This window comes from Labrus bergylta, chromosome 15 (genome assembly GCF_963930695.1).
Source record: "Labrus bergylta chromosome 15, fLabBer1.1, whole genome shotgun sequence".
Taxonomy (NCBI): domain Eukaryota; kingdom Metazoa; phylum Chordata; class Actinopteri; order Labriformes; family Labridae; genus Labrus; species Labrus bergylta.
In genome coordinates, this window is record NC_089209.1 from 85605 (window position 1) to 105000 (window position 19396).

Genomic DNA, 19396 nt, shown 5'->3' on the forward strand with positions numbered 1-19396 from the left:
CAACACAAGCAAGGATCTAGAAAAAAGGGAATAATGTGAGTAAGAGCAAACGATCAGCTTTGAGTCTGATTGGACACACAGGTGCTGACAGGAAGTGACCAGAGGCAAAGCACAACATTGAGGGCAGTTCTTGAGAGCTCTAATCAGTATAGAAACCATCTTATAAGTCATCGTTATCAAACAAAAACCATCGTCATTACCATCATCATCATCAATAATATGGAGACCATCATCATTAAGTTAGTAGGTATTCATGAAAGAGCTGGGTCTTTAGCTTTTTCTTAAAGGTGCAAAGGGACTCTGCAGATCACATGGAGTTTGGAAGTTCATTCCACCACCGGGGGGCGACAGAGGAGAAGAGTCTAGTCAGAGACTTAGGACCCTGTTGTGAAGGTTGGACCAGACGCCTTTCATTGGCAGAGTGTAGTGGGCGGGAGGAACAAGAATTTGAAGAGACCTGCGTGGACCAGTGTGGACTAGCTGGATAATGAAGATCAAGTGATCAGCAGAATGAACAGAATAAAGAGAACGACACACTTCCTGTAGGAAAGGAACGTCCACATGTTTTTAATGGTGCACTAAAAGAAACATTTAACCTCCACACAAAGTTTCCCTTCAGCCAACAAAGATAGAAAAACGATTTCTCAAGTCGTAAAAACATTTAAAACAGAAACGAGTGTTTCTGTGACATCACCGTGACGTCTAACGGGTTAGTGTCCAGCAGGAAGTACACACTGCTTTCAGTCTTTTCTCCTGATGTCCAAACACCATGCTGCAGAGGTCCAGCACCGAGGCGGGGAGATCCAGTTCAGGTCAAAACCGGGAAATCAGTTTTTGTTTGTGTGCCGGACGATCGTTACTTCTGCTTTCAGATAATTTTCAAAATAAGAGTTTTTTATTCTGGATCATTTCAGGGTCTTTGATATTCAGGTCTTTGGTCTTTAGAATCCCTCCTGGACCGTCAGGTGAGGAGTATTTTTATTGAAGAACATCTGAGAGAAGTTTGTAGAAAGCTTTAAAGGAGGAACTCAAAGCAGCTTCAGTGTTTGTTTCTGCCCAGTTCAGGTTCTGGATTCAGGATCTAGGTTCAGAATTGAGGTTCAGAATTGAGGTTCAGGTCTCAGGTTCAGGATCTAGGTTCAGGTCTCAGGTTCAGGATCTAGGTTCAGGTCTCAGGTTCAGGATCTAGGTTCAGGTCTCAGGTTCAGGATCTAGGTTCAGAATTGAGGTTCAAGTCTCAGGTTCAGGATCTAGGTTCAGGTCTCAGGATCTGGGTTCAGCATCTGGGTTCAGGATCTAGGTTCAGGTCTCAGGATCTGGGTTCAGCATCTGGGTTCAGGATCTGGGTTCAGGATCTGGGTTCAGGATCTAGGTTCAGGTCTCAGGTTCAGGTCTCCGGTTCAGGTCTCCTGAGGACCCCGTTGAGTTCAGTCTGAGGGTTCAGGAAGGCGTCACTCTGTGATGAAGTGGACGAAGGTCACGGGGAACGCTCCTCTCCGGGTCGGATCTGCTTCAACGTACCCGACCTGAAACACAACGTCCATATTTATATTCATTATTAAAAGAAAACGTCTCTGTGACCCACTTCTGGGTCCTGACCCTCCAGTTGAGAACCTCTGACTTAACGTATAAAATAAAGTAAGTAGGTACAAACATGAGACGATTGTGTTTCAATATTACGTCAAAATAAACGGCATGTTGCCGTGACGATGCGTTCGGAGGCGGAGCTGTCACTCACCCACCAATCGCTGTCCTCCTCGCCCTCCACCACGATCACCTCGCCCTCGCTGAACGTCAGCTCATCAGGATTATCAGCTGAACAGTTGTAGATCGCCTTCACTCTCTTAGGCTTCTGTTTCTACACGCACACACACACACACACACACACACACACACACACCTTTATCTCAATTTGACCTTTGACCTCTGACCTCTGCGTTGTGTTGGAGGACTTACGGAGAACGTGTTCCTGGGTTTGGGTGTTGGAGGTCCATGAGGGGATTTGGACCCTGCAGAGAGAAACAAACACAACCACTTGTCACCTTTGCTCTTTGCTGACGGAGCGCCGTGATTGGTCGGCGGGCCGATTGGTGTGTGTGTGCGTTACCTCGTTTGTCCACAGAGGGGGTCCTGAGAGGAGGTCTCTGCGGAGGCCTCTTCGCTGATCTGAAAGCAGACAGAATGTGCATCCATTACAAACCAGTTCAGACCAGTACTAACTGGGAGAGACACAAACCCCCGTTACACTGCAGCGTGAAATACTCAAGCCAGATCGGACTCAATTTTCCCAGCGTGTGCGTCTGGCTTAATTAATAAGTAAGGACTCGTCCAGTCCAGTAAGATCCACTACAATCCACTACAGTTCTGTATGTGCAACCAAAGTCTAGTACGGTCTGAAGAAAGACTCAAAACAGCCCCGTACAGTCTACTGTCCCACTATGGTACAACCCGCTTCAATCAAACACAGGCCAGAACAGGGCACACTAAAGACCACTTAAGTCTAGTCAGTCCCATACTGCCCACTAAGGCCTACAAGAGTCCAATAAGGTGAACTACAGTCCAATCTCAGAACCCGTCTGTAATCCTCTACCTTCAGATTATCGTCAACGGGAGTCGGGTTAAGTTCCAGCTGCAACAAAATCCAGACCCCTGAGGGTACAGATTCTACACATTTCATGTGGAATCAGTAAATAGGGGTAAACAGCAGTCCATCACAGCCCACCAGAGACCAGAACAGCCAACAGCAGTCCATTACAGCCCACCAGAGAGCAGAACAGCCAACAGCAGTCCATTACAGCCCACCAGAGACCAGAACAGCCAACAGCAGTCCATTACAGCCCACCAGAGACCAGAGAGCAGAACAGCCAACAGCAGTCCATTACAGCCCACCAGAGAGCAGAACAGCCAACAGCAGTCCATTACAGCCCACCAGAGACCAGAACAGCCAACAGCAGTCCAATAAGGTTCCATCATGTAAATCCTTCAATATAGCCCACTACAGCCAAGCAGACTACAGTCCAAAATTGTCCAGTACAGTCTTCAACACTCTAGTACCCTTCAGTAGGGGCCAGTTAAGCCCAGTTCAGTCCAACACAGCCCATTACAGGCCAGTTAAGCCAAGTGTAGTCCACTCTGGTCCAGAGTACCTACCCAGTGGGGGATTTGGGGGACTTGGGTCCAGGTGGCTTGTTGGTCTGGTGACTGGGGACTGGTGGGGGAAGGGGTGGAGCTTTAAAGTGGGGGGGTGGTGGGATGGCGGGCGGTAACATCGCTGGGGGGAGTCCTGCTGCTGGAGGGAGGGGAGGGAGGGGAGGGAGGGGGGTGTTCCTGGCTGACAGGGTCTTGGTCTCCAACATGCTGGATCTCTTGTTTACTGGAGGAGCTGCTGGGAGAACTGGGAGGAGAGGAGATCCAGAAAACAATACTGAATTCAAAACTGAATGTGTTACAACATAAATCCTGTAAAGCACAAACTGACAGCGGCTGACCCACCATACATGGAGGAGTTCCTCTCAGGGGTCTGGGGGTTGGGGGGGTCCGAGGACGACCGCTGTCTACCTACTGTTTCCATGGCAGCAGGTTTACTGTGTCCTGAACCCGCAGGGAGGCAAACAGGGAGAAAACATGTTGATGAATGTGAAGTATAATAATTGATTTCAGAGTTTATTAAATAAAGATCGTTTAACGTCTAACTGGAGTTCTCTGTTTCTGTGTTTCAGTCCCTCGGGCGCTAAAGACGCCCTGGATCTGGTTCACCTCATCACCTCTGTTGGGCACTCTGGGGGGCAGCGGGGGTGTGGGTCCAAGAGGCGGCAGGTTCAGGTCCATCATGGTGCCGTAGGTCTCGTTGCTGACCATCATGCTGGGGACCTGAGGCCTCTGATTGGCCCGTGCCAGGAAGGCTGCGTCCCGAGCCAGCGCCGCCATGTTGGGCTGCATTGGACCGCTGCTCGCCACAAAGCAGCTGACCGGACGCTCATCACGCCGGTTGGGGATTGGCTGAAGAGACGGGACTGTTACACATCTAAAAACTTCTGACCTTTAACTTGTCCAACAGAAAGACACTCACCTTGTCCTCCATCTCGTCCTCGCTCTCGTCCAGGTCCTCGTTCTGGAGACGCCACTCATACTCCACGTGGACGTGGACATTAAACTTTCCTGTTTGAGCCTGGGTCAACTGAAGCACACACACACACACACAGTTCAGACTGGATCCAGGTCTTAAAGAGGACTCAGTGTTAGGGGGCTAGGGGACTTAGGCCAGTTTATTGTGCAGGACCTTTCTGCGGGACCTTTTTTGGGGACTTTTCTGCAGGATGGGGTCTGGAGCTAAAACAGGAAGTCTTACCAGCTCTTCACACTGAGTGTGGCGGAGGCGTTTGGCGATGTCAAGCGGCATCTCTCCAGCTTCGTTTGCTGTGGAGACAAAATGAAATTCAAATTAAGCATTTTATTGAAAACGTAATCGATGACGTCCAGAGGTCGGACTCTGAGTGAATCTGTTGTTGACCTCCGAACACAACAGGAAGTGACCTTTAATCTGTCATCATTAGTCGCCGTGTGTCCTCTGTGTGTTTGTGTTCTTACTGATGGACACCGAAGCTTTTCCTCTCAGCAGCAGCTTGAGACACTCGCTGTTGTCCGTCAAACAGCAGTAATGCAGCGCCGTGGATCCTCTGACCGTCTGCTTGTCCAGGTCACCACTGAAACACACACATTCATGTTTTAATATCAATGTGGGGACCGTCCTCTGACCGTTTGCTTGTCCAGGTCACCACTGAAACACACACATTCATGTTTTAATATCAATGTGGGGACCGTCCTCTGACCGTTTGCTTGTCCAGGTCACCACTGAAACACACACATTCATGTTTTAATATCAATGTGGGGACCGTCCTCTGACCGTTTGCTTGTCCAGGTCACCACTGAAACACACACATTCATGTTTTAATATCAATGTGGGGACCGTCCTCTGACCGTTTGCTTGTCCAGGTCACCACTGAAACACACACATTCATGTTTTAATATCAACGTGGGGACCGTCCTCTGACCGTTTGCTTGTCCAGGTCACCACTGAAACACACACATTCATGTTTTAATATCAACATGGGGACCGTCTGCTGGTCAGGGTTTACTTGACCTTCTTCATCACACTCACTTCCTTCAGTCTCAAAGTTGCCCACACATTTACAGAGATGAATCGATTAGTTTGAAATATTATCCAGTAACAATTTTTATTGGGATGTTAGTAATTAGCATGTATGGCTAATTAGCATGCATGGCTAATAAATGAATGTGCATTGTTCCTCAACATGATTAGAGGTGATGATGAAGCTTGGTCACCTGTTCTGTGCAAGGAAGTCGACAATGTGGAGCGAGTTTCTGTCGCCCATACGGACCGCCAGGTGGAGAACCGTCTCTCCGGGTTCCTGACGGAAACAAACATCAACATGGACGTTAGATCACTCACTCTGGTCTTATAAGACATAATAAATGAGTTCATTATGCCTACATTAACACTTATATAGTCTTATTTGCGTTAATAAGAATCTAATAAGGTCTTATAAGTGACTTATTACCTGTTATTACAAGCACCTTAATATAAAGTGTTACCAAGGTTCCTTCTTAAAGGATTCATAGACGTACGTGTTCGTTGGGCTGTGAGCTGGCCTCCATCAGGTCCACCCCCTCAGCGTAGACCTGGATCAGGGACAGGATGTCTCTGTTCCTGACCGCCTCGTACAGAGTCTGCAGCCTGGACGCGGCGTCGGCACACAGCCGCTGAGCGAAACGCTTCTCTGTGTACTTGGCGGTGATGTAGTCCTTCCTCGTCTGCCTGGAAACAACCCGAGCACAGCGACAGGAAACTTTAGATTTAGGGTTAGGTCTACTGAACGACTCTTATTCTGGATTATTAAACTCACATGTCGCTGCTCGCATCAGGCTTAGTTACGTCCTGCGCTGACAGGTTGGCCTCCATGATCTCGTTGAAGCTGGCATTTCCCACATTCTTCGCCAACTAAAACACAACATTATGAGTCAGGCGCAGCTCATCCTGAGCTCAAAGGTTAAATGTAAGTAGATCTAATGTACCAAAAAGTGCAATTGGGTGTCAGACAGTTGGTATAGAATAAGAGTGGCTAAAGTTGTATTTGTTCTGTGAGTTTAAAATCAGTCTGGCAGTAAAAATAGAAATATCAAACACTTTGCTTGAATTGTTCATATTTTTGTAACACAGTTGTGTACACAGGTGCCTTAAGTTGATTTGAATAAGCTCTTGATTCAGTACACATTTGAAATAATAATTTAAAAGCCTTTTATCCCAAAGCTCTCCAGCAAATGCATTTCCATGATGCATGCAGGGATTTTATGGAGATAAACTTTGAATGGTATTTTGTATTAAAAGCCCTGTGGGGATCCTTTATCTGCCCTGTTTACACTCTATAACTCTAAACCATTTAAAGTATACATCCCTTTGTGATAGACCTTTGACCTTTGTGTCACAATCAGACGATATGAACTACTCAACGTGATGAACCCTGAGCTGGTTATTAATCAACCATCCTGAGGAACCCATTTATCAGCCTGATTCTCAGATTTCCGTTCCTCTTCTTGGGACAGTGAAATGGACTCACCAGCAGCTCTGAGGTCCCCAGGACGTCCAGGTCCAGACTCTGGATCCTGGAGTAGTGGACCCCCATCTCTCTGTGGATCCCCGAGCACTCGATGCAGATCAGCACCCCGAGGTTGGTGGACAGCCAGGTGGGAGCTGACGAGAGGTTGAAGGTTTCATGTGAATCATGAAAAACACTTTGAAAATGACATGCTGGTTACCCTCTCCGCTCGCAGCTTTGAGGTCATCGGTCACTTTGATCCAACCTGAGAAACGAACACCTGCTGCATTGATTCTCAACATTTACGACCCAGAATTAAAAATAATGACCTTCCCTTCATCGTCAGATCCTGAAGAGAACGTTAAGAACCACGAGGTACAGCATCTACAACACGGCTGTTTGTTACAATCAAAGGGTCATTTTAAGCTCTTATATAGTTTGTGGTTGTTTTGCTATCAAAACGTTTGTTCCTTTCTGTGCACGCTGTGACTCACTGACTCTGAACCAGTCAGCTGCTGACAGAGCGCGTCACCGTGTTTCATTCCTGCAGGAACTCGTCGGACCGGCACGACCAACAGCTGAGAGATGCCCGACTTCATTCATCTCCAGCGTCTTAGCAGGAGCAGCATTTATAGAAATAGAAGGGTTGTGAAATGATTAACTGTTTGTGATAAATCGCTGAATTTGAAAATGTTGAAATGAGTGAGGAAAGTTTTACCAGTGTGCTGATGTGTGGATCAAAAGAATACAAAGAAATAGACTTCATGATGTGTTGCACTGTGATCCGACATAGAGTACAAACATCGTCTCCACTGCTCAGACTGCGTTTCATCTCATGCTTCTTAACTCTCACTGTGGACTGTATATGGCTGACAGGACCCTCAAGAGGACTGGACTTGATACTGGTCCTGTATGCGTGAAACTAGTCCAATAACTGGTCACACCACACCGGCCTGAGGAAATCCCTCAGACCAAGTCTTCCACTATATTGACTTTCTTGCTGTCAGTTTAAACACATTGGAGTAGTTTCACTCTCAGGTCAGTGGGGATTCCCAAACTCCAAAATAGAGCTCTGCAGACTTTGGGGATGTGGTTTCAGCTGCACCTGCAAGTTTAGCTGGAGCTCTTCTGTGATCATTTAACTCCTTTTGACACTTGCATCTCACTTTACTCTCGTCAGCTGAGCAGTCTGACAGTTTAAGCAAAGTGAGCCATTCAAAGGCGCTGTGGTTGGTTAGACTCTGACATTAACACTGATAGTAGCAGGGGTACTGACCAGGAGCTCCACAGTCGCAGCAGCCGTCGTTACCGCTCATCCTCTTCACCTCTGCTACGATGGCTTTGGTCAGCTCCTGCACGATGTTGTTCTCTCCTTCGTTCTGGTCGCCTTGAAAGGCTTTGTTCAGAGCCTCCTCTTTGCTGTTCTGCAGCACCGACACCCAGCTGCACAAAAAACATCACATGTTCAAGCTCACAAAGGTCAAAGGTCAGGAAGAGCTGGGCAAACGTTTAACTACCTACATCTGACACTCGGCTTCATCCTCGGTCTGGAAGTGATACGTTCTGTCATCTGAACACATGAAACGAGACGTTCATCTTTATAGGTCACACACTTGTAAATATGATTTATTAGTCGAGCAGGAGTGTGCAGCTCACGTGAGAACAGATCGAAGCTCTTCTTCTCGTCAGGGTTCCTTTTCACCTGGCAGGTGAGTAGGTTGAGTTTGGCTGGAGGGCTGTTAGCCTGAGAGACAAGAATCAGGGCTCAGAGTGAGACAATATGGAGATATCAAAAAGAAAGATGGCTGTGTTTCACTCAGTGATATTCAGCTCACTTTAAGATCACACATACTTCTTATTGTTTTATTAACGCTCTGACTTTTTCATCTGGTGCTACCTGCAGCTCAGAGAACCTGTAAAGTGTCTAAATTAGATCCACAATCATAAACGTGGCTCATCAGGTTTTCAGGTGTTGAATATTTGGTATATGTTCTAAGATCTTGTAGGTGATGACTTTACCCTCGAGCTCCGACCACGTGCGTGTTTACTGTCAATCAGCTGACGTTACAGCTAATTTAGACTTTCTTTATTGTCATTCAAACTTGTACTTTACAGTGCAGATAAGAACGAAATTTCGTTGCATTTGGCCCGTTGTAGTGCAGGATAAAAACAGCAGCATGTATTTACATATAAAAAATAAAAACACGCAGAGCTCAGCTGTTGCTAGAATTAGCATTTAGCTTAAGACACTGCTAGGTACAGTGTCCACAGTATGATGATGTGTTTTTAACTTTTGTGATAATAGGCTAAATGTCTCGTTATAGAAAGAACAGATTGTTTCTTTATGTTCAGTAATACTCAGTCCCTTTCACTGCTGCTAGTTAACGTGAGCTCGAGCTCCCTCCAGCGCGCTGCAGCTCATTTCCAGGGCTGAGCGTTTCTTGGCAGGAAGACGTTTAAAAGTCAAATGTGCAGCAGAATAAGTTGTGATTCATGATATTCAGTTTTATTCCATCAACACAGACAGCAGCTCAGACCAGTTCAGGGATTAAACAGCTGAGCGTCTTTCTTTACCTCCTAAACACAGCGTCTGTGAAGGGCTGCAATCCATTTATTGTTCACTTTTATCCAGGTATTAAACGTTTTATTCAACAACACATGAAGCCGAGGAGACGTGAACAATATGAAGCGATGAAGGTTGATGTAGTCGAACCAGACAGGGTTCAACATTTCTAGATTTTTTGTAAATAGATGAAGATTCATGGTGGGCTCAAAGGAAAGTGGCGAGGATGTCATCGGGACGTCGCCTCTTTAGACGATGATTAGCAAAGGTTTTAAAATTCAGTCACTTTGCAGGGTCGTCACGGTAACGATATCGGAATGAATCCAGAAATTCTTTTTTAAAAATCAGGCGGCAACGCTGCCCTTGTGTTTGTTTCCTCTAGGTAAGTCCGTGTCTCACGTTATGAAGCCCCTCCCCCTCCCTCCAAGTATCTGAATGCAGTCCCCACCCTTCTCTCTGTCATCCTTTTCCTTATGCTCCTCCTTCTCCTCCTCTTTCTCTTCCTCTGCTGCATGCTCTGTCCTGATTGGCCGTTTGACTCCTCATGTAAAAACTTCAAAATATAAGAAAGAAGGAAAAAAATAAAAAAGTAAAATGAGATCTTGATTGTTTCCCCCAATTTGACTCGAAAGTAAAACCCAGAAGGAGACTTTTCATTGGCTGAGAGCATGCAAGCAAAAAGGTGGCGCTTCCAGTGCAGGAGGACCAATAGGAAGAGAGGACTCAGGTGTCTTACCGTGCCGTGATTGATCGTCAGGAAACCGTTCTTCACCGAGCACTTCCTCTTCTGCCACACTTTCCTCAGGCTGTAAAGAGATTGGTTGACGACAAAACGTTTACATCGTAAATCTTAAATCATACGAATCAATCAGACATCAGATTAGTCCGTCATGCTAACGGGTCTTTACATGTTAGCATGTTATGTTCATGATGAGTCGTGAAGAAGGTTCAGGCTTTGTTTGTAAAACTAAATATTCAGAAAGTAAATGTAGTGTTCACCTCAAAGTCTGATTCACTAAGAATATCTCCATCAACTGATTTTAAATAACATTCATATTTACAGAGCTTTTATTTTGAAGGCACACAGAGGTGGAAGGGTTTTCCTGATCTCTGGAAAGTTTGAATAAATACTGCGACGCAGTTACCACCAACTCTCAGCGGACGACCATGTTTTCACTCTAACAGTGCGTGGCTGTTAGCGCCCCCTGTTGGTGAGTTAGACTCTTTTTACAGTGAGAAAGAGACGATTAACCCTTTCATGAGTGATTTAAATACAAACAGCAGTGACCCTCAGAGACACAGTTTGCTCTGCGCTGCAGAGGGGAGCGTTTAACCCTTTGTGCGTGTTTGTGGATCAGACGTCTCCTTAGTGAGTCAGACCTTCATTAAAAACAGAGTCTACAGAGTCTCATCAGCTGCTTCACTGAGGTGCAAACACTTTAAACTGTACAGTAAAAGTCTGTTCCAAAGAATTCTCCAGGAAGGAGGTTATATTTTCCAGAGGCATTCTGGGACATTGAGTTCACTCACCCCTCACTTTTCTTGAAGAGGAATCCGGAGCATTCGGTGCCATGAGCCTTGTTGCCCTGCAGCTGGTGGAGACTATAACCTGAGCTTTGTTTGGCCTGAGAGTCCTGAAGAGAGCCGGGGAACAAACACACGTATGAAACCTCGCTGTAATCTCAAGTACTGGAAGCATCCTCTAGGGGTCACCGTCCTAATGACAGGTTTGAACTCTGACCTCTTTCTGCTCCGACTGCAGCGAGGCCTTCAGGGCGTCTCGCAGCTGAATCAGCTGTTTCCTCTCTCCATCCTGGGTCTGTTTAATCTGAAGAGACGCACATTTAAAACGTCATCATAGCAGAGCGTTCTGATACTAACAGAAACATTATGTACAGAGTCACAGCAGAGCGTTCTGATGCTAACACAAACATTATATACAGAGTCACAGCAGAGCGTTCTGATGCTAACACAAACATTATATACAGAGTCACAGCAGAGCGTTCTGATACTAACAGAAACATTATGTACAGAGTCACAGCAGAGCGTTCTGATGCTAACACAAACATTATATACAGAGTCACAGCAGAGCGTTCTGATGCTAACACAAACATTATATACAGAGTCACAGCAGAGCGTTCTGATGCTAACACAAACATTATATACAGAGTCACAGCAGAGCGTTCTGATACTAACAGAAACATTATGTACAGAGTCACAGCAGAGCGTTCTGATGCTAACACAAACATTATGTACAGAGTCACAGCAGAGCGTTCTGATGCTAACACAAACATTATGTACAGAGTCACAGCAGAGCGTTCTGATGCTAACAGAAACATTATGTAGAGTCACAGCAGAGCGTTCTGATGCTAACACAAACATTATGTACAGAGTCACAGCAGAGCGTTCTGATGCTAACACAAACATTATGTACAGAGTCACAGCAGAGCGTTCTGATGCTAACACAAACATTATGTACAGAGTCACAGCAGAGCGTTCTGATGCTAACACAAACATTACATACAGAGTCACAGCAGAGCGTTCTGATGCTAACACAAACATTATGTACAGAGTCACAGCAGAGCGTTCTGATGCTAACAGAAACATTATGTACAGAGTCACAGCAGAGCGTTCTGATGCTAACACAAACATTATACATTATATACAGAGTCAGCAGAGCGTTCTGATGCTAACACAAACATTATGTACAGAGTCACAGCAGAGCGTTCTGATGCTAACACAGACATTACATACAAAGTCACAGCAGAGCGTTCTGATGCTAACACAAACATTACATACAAAGTCACAGCAGAGCGTTCTGATGCTAACACAAACATTACATACAGAGTCACAGCAGAGCGTTCTGATGCTAACACAAACATTATATACAGAGTCAGCAGAGCGTTCTGATGCTAACACAAACATTATGTACAGAGTCACAGCAGAGCGTTCTGATGCTAACACAAACATTATATACAGAGTCACAGCAGAGCGTTCTGATGCTAACACAAACATTATATACAGAGTCACAGCAGAGCGTTCTGATGCTAACACAAACATTATATACAGAGTCACAGCAGAGCGTTCTGATGCTAACACAAACATTATATACAGAGTCACAGCAGAGCGTTCTGATGCTAACACAAACATTATATACAGAGTCACAGCAGAGCGTTCTGATGCTAACACAAACATTATATACAGAGTCACAGCAGAGCGTTCTGATGCTAACACAAACATTATATACAGAGTCACAGCAGAGCGTTCTGATGCTAACACAAACATTATATACAGAGTACTCACCGCTGTCAGGTCGGTGGCCAGCTTCTCTACGGAGGGTTTCAGACTCTCTACAGCCTTCAGACCGTCCTGGAAGAAACTGAAACACGAAGAGAGAGAAGAAGAATTTAACTCCTCTGAGGAGACGGGGATAAATAACAACATGTGAAGCATGGTCGTGATGTGGGAAACATACTTGCACTGAGCGTGGAAATACTTGATGAGGTTCTGGAGGAAGTCTGCGCCTTTCTTCACTTTGATCTCGTTCACTTTGAGGAGATACTGCAACAGGAAACCAGGGAGGAGAAACTCAGTGAACAAGCTTCAAGACATTAACCAGGATGGATTTCAAATGAGCATGAGGGGGAGGGGTCACACGGGGGAGGGGCCACGCAGGAGAGCGATGTTACCTCACACATCTGCAGCTGGAACAGTCGTCTCTCCTTCTCCATCTCTTCTGCGATCTCTCCTCCGCTGAACTCGGTGCGGATCATCCCGTGCTGCTTGGCGTGCTCCCGCTTCTCCTTCTCAAGCTTCACTCTGCAGAGGTCAAAGGTCAAATTAAGATTTAACAAAGCAAACAGAAACTTCTCATAACTCAGAAGAAGTTTTTTTTCTCACAGCTTCGTCTCGTAGTCCTTCCATGCTTTGTCGAAAGGCTTCTTCAGATCCTGGAGGAACAGGAAGACAATCATTAAAATAATAATAGCCGTTTGGAGATTTTCCCTTCATGACATCACAAAAGGGCAGTAGCCCCTCCCCCAGGTGGGTGACACTCCCACAGCTAGGTGTTTGTTCTGCCCTCTGAGTCTGCCTTCTCACCGTAAACAATAGGACATGGAGCGAGAAAGACCAAGTACACCCAAGCCCTTCCAGAGAGGGGGCGTGGTCAGACACAGCTCATTTACATATTTAAAGGTACAGACACAGAAACAGCCTGTTCTGAGCAGGGCTGAAATAGAGGGGTTTATAGACATGATCAAATATAGAATCAGAGTGGATTTAGAACAAGAAACTTCACACACATGTTTTGAGGAGCTCTGACACTTATTTAAACTGAAGAAGAAGAAGAGGAGGATATGTGACCTTTCAGATCCTTGTGAGTGCTCCGGGATGATGTGTTCCTTTTAATTCACTATTTAAAAAATGACTGACTGTGTAAATAAGCAGCCGATTAGAAATGTAAAGAATCCTTATGAGGGTCACACGTACCCCTTTGACCCCCTTCAGGTCTCCTTTCAGCAGACTGTCCAGAGGAAACGTGATGATGTTGTTCATGTTCTGTAGCTGCAGACACAAAGTCGTGTTAGAGTGTCACAGCGTTCAGATGAATAATCCTCCATCAAACATGTTCATGCATAAGAACCTCCTCACCAGGTTTTTGAAGAGCGCTGTCAGCTCTTTGGTGAAAATGGCGAACGTTTGGAAAGCTGAGCCGACCTCGGCATTCTCTCTGTTGGCACAGTCTCCAAACTTCTCCATGGACTGAATGTACTGCTCCTCGTTTTCCACATGAGCTGAAACACACAGAGGACACATTCAACTGCATAGCACTTTTAAAACAGGATAATCCTGAGAACAGACCCCGCCCACAGAGGGCAGCGGGGGGCGTGTTCTATAGTCACACACACTTTTCTAAATCTCTCATCATGACTTCACACGTCTTAAAAACAGCTTGATGAACAAACATCAGGAGGATTCAGGATCCTTTAGTCTCCTTCTGGTCTGGGGCGGGAGTCTCTCCCTCGGCATGCTGGGACAGGACAGCAGTATGACAGGAATGTTTGGGGTGAAACTCCACCTGCCTGAACCTACCTGCACCACACAGTCCCTGAACTCACCACCACACAGTCCCTGAACGCACCACCACACAGTCCCTGAACGCACCATCCCCTGAACGCGCCATCACAGTCCCTGAACGCGCCATCACACAGTCCCTGAACGCACCACCACACAGTCACTGAACGCACCATCCCCTGAATACACCAACACACAGTCCCTGAACGCGCCATCACACAGTCCCTGAACGCGCCATCACACAGTCACTGAACGCACCATCCCCTGAATGCGCCACCACACAGTCCCTGAACGCGTCACCACACAGTCCCTGAACGCACCACCACACAGTCTCTGAACGCACCATCCCACAGTCCCTGAACGCACCATCACACAGTCCCTGAACGCACCACCACACAGTCCCTGAACGCGCCACCACACAGTCTCTGAACGCGCCACCACACAGTCCCTGAAAGCGCCACGACACAGTCCCTGAACGCATCACCACACAGTCTCTGAACGCACCACCACACAGTCCCTGAACGCACCACCACACAGTCCCTGAACGCACCATCACACAGTTCCTGAACGCACCACCACACAGTCCCTGAACGCACCATCACACAGTCCCTGAACGCACCATCACACAGTCCCTGAACGCACCACCAGCTGAGTCCAATCCCTCTCTGTGATGCGTGACGATGAGTATTTATCAGTTTATTATAACGGTTTGATTTTAGCAATGAATCTCAAGATGAACTAGAATAAAGATCAAACCTTAAAGTCGTACCGCTCCTTTAATGCTTCAGGTGTCTTCATTAGAAACGTTATATTAAGAAAACTTTAATCCTAAGTCTTTAAACTAACATTCAAACGGTTCATTAGGGACATCCGATATCGACCCTGCTGACAGACATCAGCACATCGGTAAAGAATAAGCCAATGTTTATCTAGTGTCTATAAGAGATTTCTCTATCTTAAGAGATCAAGAACGACTGATTCAGAGAAGAGAGAGAGTCACCTGTTGAACAAACATGAGAGAACATGGTGCATTGTGGGAGTCTGACACAGCTGATCTCTGCTTATTCTTTAGCTTAAGGCAATAGTTTCAACTCTTCATCAACTCGATCTTTAACTCCAAACGATTTTCACACTGTCCCCTGAAGAAGGCGCTCGCTGATTCACGTAGGTTTATTTTAAATGTTTCTAGCCCGTTGAATTAAACTTTTATATTTTATAAACCATCCTGAGTGTCTGGACCTGGATCATTCCTACCAAGGCCATTTATTGTGAAATCTTCCTTCACTTTATTTTGAAGGGTTCATTCATTTTATTTTGAAGTCTTCCTCCTCCATTTGTGTCATCGTTATCGTTACTCAGATTTCTGACTAGTCAAGTCAAGTCAACTTTATTTATATAGCACATTTATAACAGCCGAGGCAGACCAAAGTGCTGTACAGTAATACACTCGTTTTCTGTTTCTGAACTACATTTCCCATCATGCAGAGCAAGACTGAAGTTGACAATCAGTTAATTACTGACACTAAAGACAGTAACGAGTTAAAATAAATCATGTGGTCAAGTCAAACAAAAACAAAAATGTGATATGGATGAAATTTGTGTTTGAGCAGACAGGAAGTGAAAGTGTTCGACAGTTTGTGACTGTGTCACTCACTCAGACCGGACGTGTTGATGGCCTTCACCGACTTCTTGATCTTGTACAGAACGGATCTGTCCACGTCCAGAGCCTGAGGAGGACAGACACAGTGAGGACAGAAAACATAAAAACAAACATCCAATGAAGGTGTGTGTGACACAAAGCAAAGGTTTTTATCCTTGGTGATGCATTCAAAGACAATCGGTCAACTGGACAGTACAAAGACAGAGGACAGAGGAATAGACTTTACATTTCTTTCTTATTTAAAAGAGTTACACATTTATTATTAAACTGAAGCCACTGCTTTTAACGGTAATGAATTTGAGCTTATGTCGCACTTTTCTAATCTCCTGACTACTCAAGAGCGTTTACACCGCAGGTCACACCTACACATTCACACACTGATGGTAGAGGCTGCTGTGTAAAGAGTCCATCAGTATAAACTCATCCATTCACACACATTCACACACTGATGGTAGAGGCCGCTGAGTAAAGAGTCCGTCAGTATTAACTCATCCATTCACACACATTCACACGCTGATGGTAGAGGCCGCTGAGTAAAGAGTCCGTCGGTATTAACTCATCCATTCACACACATTCACACGCTGATGGTAGAGGCCGCTGAGTAAAGAGTCCGTCAGTATTAACTCATCCATTCACACACATTCACACGCTGATGGTAGAGGCCGCTGAGTAAAGAGTCCGTCAGTATTAACTCATCCATTCACACACTGATGGTAGAGGCTGCTGTGTAAAGAGTCCGTCGGTATTAACTCATCCATTCACACACATTCACACGCTGATGGTAGAGGCCGCTGAGTAAAGAGTCCGTCAGTATTAACTCATCCATTCACACACATTCACACGCTGATGGTAGAGGCCGCTGAGTAAAGAGTCCGTCAGTATTAACTCATCCATTCACACACTGATGGTAGAGGCTGCTGTGTAAAGAGTCCGTCAGTATTAACTCATCCATTCACACACATTCACACGCCGATGGTAGAGGCCGCTGAGTAAAGAGTCCGTCAGTATTAACTCATCCATTCACACACGTTCACACGCCGATGGTAGAGGCCGCTGAGTAAAGAGTCCGTCAGTATTAACTCATCCATTCATACACATTCACACGCTGATGGTAGAGGCCGCTGTGTAAAGAGTCCGTCAGTATTAACTCATCCATTCACACACTGATGGTAGAGGCCGCTGTGTAAAGAGTCCATCAGTATTAACTCATCCATTCACACACATTCACACGCTGATGGTAGAGGCCGCTGAGTAAAGAGTCCGTCAGTACTAACTCATCCATTCACACACATTCACACACTGATGGTAGAGGCCGCTGAGTAAAGAGTCCGTCAGTATTAACTCATCCATTCACACACATTCACACGCTGATGGTAGAGGCCGCTGTGTAAAGAGTCCGTCAGTATTAACTCATCCATTCACACACATTCACACGCTGATGGTAGAGGCCGCTGTGTAAAGAGTCCGTCAGTATTAACTCATCCATTCACACACATTCACACGCTGATGGTAGAGGCCGCTGTGTAAAGAGTCCGTCAGTATTAACTCATCCATTCACACACATTCACACGCTGATGGTAGAGGCCGCTGTGTAAAGAGTCCGTCAGTATTAACTCATCCATTCACACACATTCACACGCCGATGGTAGAGGCCGCTGTGTAAAGAGTCCGTCAGTATTAACTCATCCATTCACACACATTCACACGCCGATGGTAGAGGCCGTTGTGTAAAGAGTCCGTCAGTATTAACTCATCCATTCACACACATTCACACACCGATGGTAGAGGCCGCTGTGTAAAGAGTCCATCAGTATTAACTCATCCATTCACACACTGATGGTAGAGGCCGCTGAGTAAAGAGTCCATCAGTATTAACTCATCCATTCACACGCTGATGGTAGAGGCCGCTGTGTAAAGAGTCCGTCAGTATTAACTCATCCATTCACACACATTCACACGCTGATGGTAGAGGCCGCTGAGTAAAGAGTCCGTCAGTATTAACTCATCCATTCACACACTGATGGTAGAGGCCGCTGTGTAAAGAGTCCATCAGTATTAACTCATCCATTCACACACATTCACACGCTGATGGTAGAGGCCGCTGAGTAAAGAGTCCGTCAGTATTAACTCATCCATTCACACACATTCACACGCCGATGGTAGAGGCCGCTGTGTAAAGAGTCCGTCAGTATTAACTCATCCATTCACACACATTCACACACTGATGGTAGAGGCCGCTGTGTAAAGAGTCCATCAGTATTAACTCATCCATTCACACACTGATGGTAGAGGCCGCTGAGTAAAGAGTCCATCAGTATTAACTCATCCATTCACACGCTGATGGTAGAGGCCGCTGTGTAAAGAGTCCGTCAGTATTAACTCATCCATTCACACACATTCACACGCTGATGGTAGAGGCCGCTGAGTAAAGAGTCCGTCAGTATTAACTCATCCATTCACACACTGATGGTAGAGGCCGCTGTGTAAAGAGTCTATCAGTATTAACTCATCCATTCACACACATTCACACGCTGATGATAGAGGCCGCTGAGTAAAGAGTCCGTCAGTATTAACTCATCCATTCACACACATTCACACGCTGATGGTAGAGGCCGCTGAGTAAAGAGTCCGTCAGTATTAACTCATCCATTCACACACATTCACACGCTGATGGTAGAGGCCGCTGAGTAAAGAGTCCGTCAGTATTAACTCATCCATTCATACACATTCACACGCTGATGGTAGAGGCCGCTGAGTAAAGAGTCCGTCAGTATTAACTCATCCATTCACACACATTCACACGCTGATGGTAGAGGCTGCTGTGTAAAGAGTCCATCAGTATTAACCCATCCAAACAAAATAAAACATTTACAAAAGGGAATTAAAGGAAAATAAAAGCTGAACCTGCTGTTAATATTCCCTCCTTCAGACTTGTTGGGACGTGACAGAGGATTTTAAAACCAAACAGAGAGAGAACGAGTAGAGAGATCAGAGAGAAGAGGAGGAGGAGAGGCACTTGAAAAGGTCTGACGGGGCGAGACGAGTCCTGTTGAGACTCGATCAGACAGGTGAGTCATCGCCCTGGGTCTAGTGTCTGGGATCGTCCCAGCATGCAACAGGAGGGTCGATGGTCACACCTGCGCTCGCTGCTAATCTGAAATATTCTCTCCGGGTAGAAATACGAGATTCAGATTGTTATAAAACACAAACTCACAGATATGCAGTCGTAGATAGAAAGATCTAGAATAAAGAGAGGAGGACACATGTCCATCGATTCAGAAGTGTGTAAAGAAGTAGGGAGGCCCTGAAGGACAAAAAAGTTAAAAACAAACAAGATAATTATTTTGTGTGCAGGATATTTTCTCAGACTTCAGGAATAAATAAAGATAACAAAAAAGAGAGAGAGAGTAACGGCCGGGTATCGATGAAGTGAGACGGAGAGTGGAGGTCGACTTGTTCCCAGCATGCAACAGGAGGAGGAGG

At 45.8% G+C, this 19396-nt stretch overlaps 1 protein-coding gene across 2 annotated transcripts in view; it reads right to left on the minus strand.

Annotated features, from left to right (window-relative positions):
* Positions 1-543: 543 nt before the first annotated feature.
* The window catches only part of asap2b (ArfGAP with SH3 domain, ankyrin repeat and PH domain 2b), a 21232-nt gene continuing 2379 nt past the window's right edge, over positions 544-19396 (minus strand). The window contains exons 2-28 of one of the 2 annotated variants that reach the window (XM_020656668.3): positions 15908-15980; positions 13831-13973; positions 13669-13743; positions 13078-13127; positions 12867-12996; positions 12653-12738; positions 12481-12556; positions 10919-11005; positions 10708-10811; positions 9914-9983; positions 8271-8358; positions 8136-8184; positions 7891-8057; positions 6636-6769; positions 5925-6019; positions 5647-5836; positions 5344-5429; positions 4588-4703; positions 4349-4416; positions 4070-4177; positions 3765-3999; positions 3493-3591; positions 3151-3394; positions 2108-2166; positions 1957-2009; positions 1739-1858; positions 544-1526 (exon numbers count right to left, since the gene is read on the minus strand). In XM_020656668.3, coding sequence (XP_020512324.1) covers positions 1452-1526; positions 1739-1858; positions 1957-2009; positions 2108-2166; positions 3151-3394; positions 3493-3591; positions 3765-3999; positions 4070-4177; positions 4349-4416; positions 4588-4703; positions 5344-5429; positions 5647-5836; positions 5925-6019; positions 6636-6769; positions 7891-8057; positions 8136-8184; positions 8271-8358; positions 9914-9983; positions 10708-10811; positions 10919-11005; positions 12481-12556; positions 12653-12738; positions 12867-12996; positions 13078-13127; positions 13669-13743; positions 13831-13973; positions 15908-15980 — 2880 coding nt within the window. In that variant the 3' untranslated portion in view covers positions 544-1451. The remainder of the gene's footprint in view (positions 1527-1738; positions 1859-1956; positions 2010-2107; positions 2167-3150; positions 3395-3492; positions 3592-3764; positions 4000-4069; positions 4178-4348; positions 4417-4587; positions 4704-5343; positions 5430-5646; positions 5837-5924; positions 6020-6635; positions 6770-7890; positions 8058-8135; positions 8185-8270; positions 8359-9913; positions 9984-10707; positions 10812-10918; positions 11006-12480; positions 12557-12652; positions 12739-12866; positions 12997-13077; positions 13128-13668; positions 13744-13830; positions 13974-15907; positions 15981-19396) is intronic. The other variant, XR_010668804.1, reaches the window with a different exon arrangement.